The sequence below is a fragment of the Coptis chinensis genome, chromosome 3 (assembly GCF_015680905.1).
Source record: "Coptis chinensis isolate HL-2020 chromosome 3, ASM1568090v1, whole genome shotgun sequence".
Lineage (NCBI taxonomy): Eukaryota > Viridiplantae > Streptophyta > Magnoliopsida > Ranunculales > Ranunculaceae > Coptis > Coptis chinensis.
Window position 1 is genome coordinate 65,178,348 of NC_141458.1, and position 9,417 is coordinate 65,187,764.

At 39.2% G+C, this 9,417-nt stretch overlaps 1 protein-coding gene across 6 annotated transcripts; it reads right to left on the reverse strand.

The window, feature by feature from the left end:
- Positions 1 to 911: 911 nt before the first annotated feature.
- Positions 912 to 8,683, reverse strand: LOC147510422 (putative glucose-6-phosphate 1-epimerase). Of its 6 annotated transcripts, XR_015218818.1 has the most exons (10): positions 8,323 to 8,675; positions 8,170 to 8,244; positions 7,994 to 8,050; positions 7,762 to 7,919; positions 7,467 to 7,598; positions 7,134 to 7,236; positions 6,825 to 6,924; positions 6,108 to 6,194; positions 5,770 to 5,937; positions 2,748 to 5,500 (listed from the first exon to the last, which is right to left on the reverse strand). XR_015218818.1 is itself a non-coding variant. In XM_086602399.1 (9 exons), exons 1-8 carry the CDS (start codon positions 8,401 to 8,403, stop codon positions 6,139 to 6,141), a joined length of 741 nt encoding a protein of 246 aa, XP_086458525.1. In that variant the 5' UTR covers positions 8,404 to 8,683; the 3' UTR covers positions 912 to 1,456; positions 6,108 to 6,138. The 6 variants fall into 6 exon arrangements, 5 of the variants coding, with proteins under 5 accessions (XP_086458525.1, XP_086458524.1, XP_086458522.1 ...); XM_086602399.1 differs by lacking the exons at positions 2,748 to 5,500; positions 5,770 to 5,937 and adding an exon at positions 912 to 1,456 and having other exon boundaries at positions 8,170 to 8,223; positions 8,323 to 8,683; XM_086602398.1 differs by lacking the exons at positions 2,748 to 5,500; positions 5,770 to 5,937 and adding an exon at positions 912 to 1,456.
- Positions 8,684 to 9,417: the final 734 nt, after the last annotated feature.

Here is a 9,417-nt window from a genome sequence, read left to right on the forward strand (position 1 = left end):
TAATGTGTCAATTGATTTGAACCATCGCTGGCCTAAAATTGTTTTGCAAAAAGTTTAAGCCCTTCAGAAATTACCAATAAAACTGCTTATATACGTTTGAATGAGATTACGAAACCGAACAGCAAGCAAAAGCATCACAGAAAATACCTTCGATATCCAGAAGTAGTTCAATTATTAATCATGCTTCTTCTGTCCATTCAAAGGAGCTATAAATCTATAATACCTAGTTGATGAGGTTGATAGTATTTTAAATTTAGATGGCACCAAAGGTAATGAACGATGTATTGGATGACAGCGCAAGATGCTTGCAGCTACTATACGATCCTCCCAAATGCAGGGATATATAAGCAGATAATGTGAAACTGGAAGAACTTCTAACATAGAAGTTTGGTGAGGCACCACCTAAACCCGCAGACAAATCGTATCAAGAGGCTATCAACAGTGACGGGAAGATTTCAATAAGCTTCGTAAGTATCTTTGGTGACCCCAATAGCATGGTGAAAAGAAATTCAAAGAAACCCTTGGTGCATCAACAAGAAGCATATTGGCGATGAAAAAGAACGAGGAAATCACAAACAAGTACCCCTCCTAATCCATTCCTCGAATCTTTTTGCTGAGAATTTAGAGCATGCCTGTTGATTCACGAGTCATGCCTTCGAATACTATAAAGCTAACTACCAGATCAGTGATTGAAATCACCACTCACCAGGTTCCCAGGATATACGCTTGAAACAAAAGTAAGGGAACACAGAGAGTGGATGCTCATCTTGTTACCTGGAATAATATAATTTAGCTATTGATGGCAGCAGGTATGGATATGGCTGTAGGAGAGGTACACAGAGCAAGCTGCTTTGCAGGGCCTATTTCTACCTGTACTTAGGAAGGTATGCCTCCGACAAGGAGGTTAAAAATAAACTATGAATCATCTACGAATCCTCTTATTAGCAGTAAGCACATTATGTTTGAGGCTGTTTAGGTCCACACCTACCCCTTAACTCTGTAGCTATACATGAGAAATAGAATGTGATACAAAGTTTTCCCTTGATATCTTCACAACTAATTATTGTGGTCACCACCGACTACAGACTAATTGAGAAGAATGCTACAGATCTGCCCATTGATTTCTAAATCATAAGCTACTTACAATACTAAAAAAAGAGGAAAGTGCATACTATAATGCTCATTAAAGTAGAATGTCAGGTTATATTACAAGAAACCTTGATTACCCTGTCTGAGGGTCAGCAAAAGCCACGAAGAGCCTTCCGAGGATCTAATTGTCCACTGAAATAACTGGAGGAGACAGTGGATAGCTCTTGGCGACCCTTCCACTCTTCACATGGTTTCAAGACGAACGGGTTTTCAATTGCAGCAGAATCCACACACAGCATGGTCTCGTAATCCTCATCTCCAAAATCTGGTAGAGCTTTGGCCTTCTTGTCCCATGGGTTCCACACAACTGCACACATGGTACATTATGACTTTACAATGAAATTAAGGGGTGACAAATGCCATAAAATGCAGCATAGAATGGGCAATATATGAGAAACAACTATGTATGAATTCATAGTGGTTAGACATGGTCAACTGGACCCTGCAGATAACACCCCACCCCCACCCACCCACCCCCCCCCCCCCGACAACCAATACTAGAAGGATTAGAGTTTATCCCTCCAAAACCAAGTTCTTCTGCTCCCATGCCCATATCACCATCATCCAAATCTACATAAGAAAAATTACATTCAAGTTGAGAGCTCCCCTTCTTGCTTCTAACTTGGTTTGCAGGTTTCTTCCCCTCCATAAACTGTTTGATCTCCACGCTCACATCTTCTGGACAATTTTCACAAACTCTTTTGCGTAATGATGACACCCCACCAAGGGTAGTTTGTGCCGTGTAATCCCTCCCTTAGTTTCATTTTACAAAAGATGGAAGTTACACTTAATTTTGTATTGTCAGTCTTGATCTTGAGTTTGGCGAGCACTGGAGTCTTGATCACAAACTCAACAGTCTTTAAGAGAAGCAGAGAGTCTATTAAAAGAAGTCTCTATGAGCCAAAGTGATACCCCGACTGTATCAACTCGACTAAGAGCAACAGAACAGTTTACTTTTAGGATAGGATTATGCTTCTTATTGTATAGTATGCCGAAAAGAAGCCCACAAATTATTATATGAAAGCTACGAAAGATTGTCCTCTGAACTAAGGTGCGCACCACGTGTGACACATGCACCATAAGCAAAAGAAGCATACGGCGCACCATGGCGAGCGCCTTAGTCTGTGCGCCATATTTCCAAGGCAAATGGCGATTTCCTTGCGCCATGCCATACTGCGCGCCGCCATGACAACACTGATCACTAGATGCCACAAAAACAAATTGGCAATCTAAAGCAACAAATCAAAAACACATATTATCATCTAGCTGAAATTCAATCTAAGATTGAGGCCATGCGCCATAAGCAAAGAAGCATATGGCGCACCATTGCCAGCACCGTAGTCTGTGCGCCATATTTCCAAGGCAAATGGTGATTTCCTTGCGCCACTTCCATACCACTGTGAATATAACAGTGAAACACGATTACATTGCCTGGCCTGTTTGGCGATGGTAATATAACAGTTAAAGCGGTGTGGCATCCTCATTCCCAGATTCTAAACAACTTAAAATCCCCCAACTGTGACACCAAGGCGACGTTCATCCACCTCTGGGAGTGTCATAGTGATAATATATTTTATTAATAAAGAATATATGGACTCTTTTTTTATCAGCAAGACAATATATTTTATTAATAAAGATTATGCAGTGTGAGAGATTCACACTACAAGAAAGTACAAACATACACAAGCTACGCCTCAACCACAGCATCCCATCTAAATATGAAATCTTCCAATTTCAAACCCTTGACATTTGGTAAGAAAGACACCCAATCCCACATAAGCGTTTTGCATTCGACAATTAGCTGTTGGACGTCTCTAGACTCATCATCAAAAGTTCGACAATTACATTCTAGCCATTTAGGCCATGTAACCACATGAGCTACAATCTTTACCAATATGCGATCAGCGGTGGAGATCAAACCATCTGGCTTATAATTGAACCGTCACATCAGACATTGAGATGCGTCACCATGACACTTAAGAGACTGCATGAAATAATCGCATAATACAATGTCAAAGTCCTCCCCCAGCGCAACACCCAAACAAAGAATGAGACTTTGGTTGGAACAGTCCCGCTCTTATTACTGGAGATCACGTACAAATCTTTGAAGCGTACTTTTAGAGGCATCGGCAAAGACCACTTATCATCCCAGAAAAGAATTCTTTCACCATTTCCTAGCTTGAAACTTAATTCACTCTCCACCAATCCTTTAAGATTCATGATTCCTTTCCAAAGACTACACCCATGCACATTGCTGATTTTCTTTGTGAACCATCCTGTATCATCAACTCCGTATTTATCTCTAATCACATCTTTCCACCGCCCCTCTTCTTCATTACCGAAAAGCCAAATCCACTTGGAGAGCAAAGAAGCATTAACATCTCGAATGCGCCTAAATCCAAGGCCACCATACTCTTTAGGTAGGCACACTCTTTCCCAAGATATCGAATGGTATCGCTGCACATCATTTGTCATACCCCATAGAAAATCCCTCATCATTTTCTCAAGGATTTCAGCCACCGATGCTGGTACTATGAGCAAGGACAGAAAGTAAATGGGCATACTGGCAAGGGTGGACTTGATAAGGGTAATCCTACCACCTTTTGACAGGTATTTGCATTTACAAATGGCTAATCGTTTAGCGCATCTTTCAATGACTGGGTTCCACACATTTTTAGCCTAAAAACCTGCTTCTAGCGGTAACCCGAGTCCCGAGATACGAGGATGGTAAAGATCCAGTCTGACAACCCAAATCCATAGTCATCTAAATCAGGGATCTCATTCACTCCATAGAGCTGAGTTTTACTTAGATTAACATGCAAACATGACACTGCATCAAACCACACATAAGGATAGCCTTTAAGTTGAGCACTTGATCTTCTTTAGCGTCAATGAAGAAGATTGTATCATCAGTGTACTGAAGAATGGGGATACTAGGAGTTGAAGCTGAAGTCTGAACCCAGAAATCATACCATTATCTTGAGCTTTAAATACCATCCTTGTTAATGACTCTGCAACAAGCACGAACAACAATGAGGATAATGGATCTCCCTGTCACAGGCCCTTTGTAATAGTGAAGAATCCCTCTGGACTGCCATTAACCATGACTGAAAAATGTGCAGTAGATAGAGACGCTTTGATCCACCGTCTCCATTTAACCCTGAAACCAATTTGTAACGCCAGAAAATGTATCTGGAGCATAGAGTCCATCAGAACTTGTGTCGTAAGGTCCATCAGTACCTAAAGCTCCTTGGGCCTGTCTCCAGGGATCATGCCCTCCTCCAACAGATCCATTATGGACCTGTCTATCCGGGCTCCTTTCAACAATTCTAATTCCATTTGAATTTGAATTTGAATTTTGAACTTCACACTGCGCATTAGCATGAACCCCAGAGAGCAACTGATACTATGATCCTGTGGGTTTCTACTAATCTGACTCTCTCTATCATTGGCGGCCACCTCAGCATAGGAACGAGTTTGGTGTGTCTCTTGAGTCGACCCAGGATTCAACCCATCTCCTTCAACACCTAATTTCCCAAAGTGCAGATCATCAATTTCAGGCAACACTCTAATCGGGTAGGATCAACCTTCATCAATCAACGGTAGAATGTTATAAATCTTGAGCAGAACGCAATCCTCCACTAAAATATATATATATATATATATATATATATATATATATATATATATATATATATATATTTGGTAAACCTGTTTTAAATGAGATCAGTAACTCTTTGATGCTGGCGGGGTTCAAGCCCCAGACCTCTGGTATCATCACCCAAAGGTTTTACCGACTTTGCTAGTCGGCACTTGCTCCACTAAAATCTTGATACGAGAGACTTTTCTATAATCTCCAATCTCTTCTTTGACCTTGTAAAACCTCCCAAAGCAGGAACACAGTTTTTTAAAAACTTCTAAGGACCATAGATGTAAGGGAATTCCAAGCAACTAATCTATCGTTTACGTTTGTGCAGCCACGACGGATAGATTGTTTCAGATGCCGGTCTCCACCTCCTAAGATTGAGCTTAGCATGTTGATACTCAATTCTTGGGGCTTTGAGCAATCTCTCAACTTCCTCTTTTGAGGACAGCTCCATCAATGCTTTGCGACTATTAACACATGTCAACTGAGGAAGTTTAGTCAGGTTGATAATGTCTTTTAATAGCTCTGGAATTTTTCACCAATCGACATCGTTCTTCTTGGACTCCACCATTAGTGCAGAATTTATGAGTTTTTCGGCACGATCTGCATACCCATGTTTCACCACCACTCTTGCCTGCACCTCCAGCCTTCTGTAATAACACATCAGTTGTTGGTATGCGATAAGAAACCTGGTTTGGAGCGGATCTGCAGAAAAGGAGTAATGCTTCTATGAATGTTAGCAAGCCAAGATTTCCCTCTCCTACCGGATAGCAGATTGTAATCACCCCCTTCTGAAACCTTTTCAAAATAAAGAGTAAAGAGATGAATAAGCCAGATATATTGTTCTTTATCTCTTACAAGATATCAGTGTCGTCAAACCTCTTCTTTCCCACAATACCCACTCTAACTTCCTTGTTATCAAATGTAGCTAGTTTATCTGCAATCCACATGCCAGAAACTAATAAAAAATCTACCTTGGTTGTGCAACCTCTAGCCCTCTCCACTACAGTGAACATCCTTTCATTGCTTTTTGGTCTTCCATTCGATTGAGACTATCTTCTTAAGACGCGAATCCATTGCACTCTCTTCTCTTCACGCGAATCCTATTGAACTCAAAAGGACCTCTTGCAAAAGTTTCATTCCTAAAAACGTGAAAGTAGATTTAGCCAGCTTAACAGCAATTCTGACTATAACCGACCACACCAACCACCAACCCAAAACTTCATTGACAACTACATCCTTTGGGACAATGATTAAAAACTCCGAAATCCTATTACATGTTGCATATATGGAAACAAAAAAGTAGATTTACCATTCAGAATAACATTATGCCTCGCTGCGACCTATAGGAATATCCTCTCTGGTTTTTCCATTGTCATTGTGAAGCCCCCGTCCATCACTAAGCATAAAGAAACAATCACAAAAAAATATAACGTGGAACTCCCCCTCTTATATGTGGCGGTGCCTTGAATGTTATGGTGCCAGTAAGCACAACCCTGCACCTTCTGTTTCGGGTGGCTTTGTTTGTAAATCATTGGGGACAACCTCCAATATTTTACAGTTTCTACTGTAAATTGCAACAAGTAACATTGCATAAGGACTTCCTATTTTACATGGGCTTCAACTAGACACAAATTGGTCCAAAATTAAGTGTACAAATTGACTCACAGGTATTGGTGAGGGTGCTTCTTGCTGGATCAGATACAGATTGGCTTGCAAAAGACAGTAATGGTTCTCATCTTTAAATTTTCTTCTCTAGTCAACACCAAGAACTTAAGTCAGTTTCATGGGCTGAGGTAATTGGCAGATCCACTCCTAGGGTCTGTCCAAGTTAATAGGATATTATATTATCTTTAGTGGTTATGTATGTACTACAGTTTGTTTCTTATTTTAGTGGCTAATGAAGTATCCACAGGGGACCACACTTTAAACTGGGACATTTTAATACCCCAGAAGAATACACTTTAAACTGGGACATTTTCAGGTGGAAGCTGCATGGAATTTAAATTTATTTGGAATGAAAATGGACCTGCATCTGGAAAGCCTTCTTTTCTCAGCACAAAAGTCCTTTTCTTTTCATGGTCTATGATTGCAATCTTTGTTGGTGTGCTCAAATACACTCGATCAACCTGTTAACATATATAAACCAGGTAATTATTCAAACTAAATTCTTAAAAGAAAACAGGGGATGAATCAATCTCATTTTTGCCGCACTATAAGCTGTCCAAATAGAGTAGTGTTTTTTAAACCAGCTTTCTACCGTGCACAAACATGATGAAAGATGAAGTTAAAACGACACAAGGTCATGGGGATTGGAGGGAGCCTAGAAGAGTAGTACCTCACCATCAAAAGTGATTGCATCTGACTGCTCTGTAAACCTCTCTCTCTTCATCATATTGTCAAAATAATCAAGTGTCTCCAATCCCTCGACACGCACTTCACTGCAAATCAAACTGCATCATGCAACCAGCAACCTCTCTAAAAGAATACAGTAAAATATTCTCCAAAATAATTCAAGCAACCTCCTATAAAATTTGTGATGACAATACCCAAAAGTAACAGGGAAATTCATTTTAGTGTAATTTTGGGCCGTCAACATTTCTCATCAAGGTTAAAAACAAAAATCCCACTACTTTAAGTGAGCATTAAACAAAGATTAAACAACACAAACCTGATGTCTGATACGGAAAAATAGTTACGTATTGCAAATGTAAAAGAAAACGGTTTGCTATCCACGTTCCTCACTCGAGGGATCAAAGTCAGCTTGCCTGCACTCAATGAAATACGAAGCCGCAGCTCAAAACTGTAAGAGACATTAGAAGGAAAAGGTTAGACATTCACATTCGGGGGTCGACAAATCCACATTTCAGTTTTTCTAAGTATCCAAAGTCTATCTGCATTTAACATGAAACTCTGTTCGGGCATCAACACACTAAAATGGTAATATTACAGAACCATATGCTGACCTGCGTGGCCACGTCTTCAAATCTTCTTCTGTAGACTTCAAGATAAGATCCACAGATGACAGGTTGTTAACGGGTGACAGAGGAGAAGGATTAGGATCCAACTCCCATAATCTAGTTCTAGCAAATCCATGTTGCTCTAAAGAACCAAGATTTCCAAACTGCAAAAGGGCATGTCATAAGTTAATTGTGCCCACAGATAATATGTTTTAACATCATCTCTTAAAGAACAGACCTGGGGGAAACAAATAGGCAATCCACCCCTGATAGCTTTAGGTGGCTTCCTAACAGCCTGCAGAAAAAGAGAGTTCACTAGGTGGCTTCAGAATAGAATAATAGGTTCTTCTCCTAAAGGTTTGAATTAAAAGATTGAAATAAACCAAAATGAAGCAGAACATATTTGGCATTTACCTTGCTGCTCATAAAAAGTAGTTCTTCCCTACGCTCATTTTTCCAGGATATGACCTGGCCACCATACAGGAGCACCTACAACATTATAATTAATCAATAAATCAAAACAAAACAAAACATTCCAATTAAATGAATAAACAATAAGAAGCAAACCTCGACGGTTGAACTACCACCGGATTCCATCAAAATAATCAGAGGCAGACCACCAGAAGAATCATTACTCCTTATATTCATCTTCGGCTTCTTTTACAATAATAATGAAGCTGATTTATATATATATATAAAGAGAAGAGAGGAAATATGGTTTGGTGGGGCCACTTTTTTTTATATTTGACGGTTAAGAGAATAGATTCTTAAAAGCGAATCTCCTCGCCACGTTTCGCTGTGTGTGTTTATTTCGCGGCAAGGACGAATAATTCAACATTTTCTTTGTTAGTTTGTTACTTAAACCTCCCTAATCCCTATCAACTCAGATTTATGTTTCTTTTACGTCACATTTTTTTTTGGGTTGTTTCTCTTGTTTTCGACTTTTTAATGTTTTAAACCATTGACTAGTGTATGAATTTCTGAATAATAAACTCAATATTTACTTTTCGGAGTATTTGAAAAGGAAAAATAATAATTTTCTTTCCGCCCCACTACCTTTGTATGAGTTGATGTTCTATCATATAATTAGTATGATGCATGTGGTGACGCACATGTTGTTTTTATTTACAAATCAAATGATTGATACAATGAAGGTAATATAGTAAATATAGAAAAATAACTTGGGCAAAGCAGTCCTAAAAAGTGTGACCAAGAGTCACAAATCACAAAATAAACAAATATTATAGTACTGTTGTTGTGGGACCTGTAGCTCAGGGTTAGAAATTTTAAATTAGTAAAAGATAAGATATAAGAAATGGGTTCTAGACATACAAAGAATTTTAGTGATGTCGCCAATATTATATATATTGTTCAACGGACCACCCCAGCTGTTACTGTTCACAGTTACATTTCACTGTTACATGAATAATGATAGAGAACAAAATTTCTGCCGTCCACCCACGGATTCACAAAATGTTAAAAAACACTAGTTGGAATTTGAAATGGATTTCTTGTTTTTGGCTGCATGCTGAAAGTGCCAAATAATATCTGATGTGGCACCCTTTTAGCATGTCCCTATTGGACTTGCTTTTAATATTATTTAGGCTAATTAATTCTTGATTCAGAGATTTGAACCTAGTTTTGTGTAAACAAAGATTGGGT

What these genes read in the sequence shown, in the direction of transcription:
- LOC147510422 (XM_086602395.1), bottom strand. Translation starts at nt 8,403, where the DNA reads ATGAATATAAGGAGTAATGATTCTTCTGGTGGTCTGCCTCTGATTATT. An exon ending in TGCCTATTTGTTTCCCCCAG is followed by an intron (nt 7,920 to 7,993) that starts GTCTGTTCTTTA and finishes GCCCTTTTGCAG; the next exon opens with TTTGGAAATCTTGGTTCTTT. An exon ending in TTTTCCGTATCAGACATCAG is followed by an intron (nt 7,237 to 7,466) that starts GTTTGTGTTGTT and finishes TTTGATTTGCAG; the next exon opens with TGAAGTGCGTGTCGAGGGAT.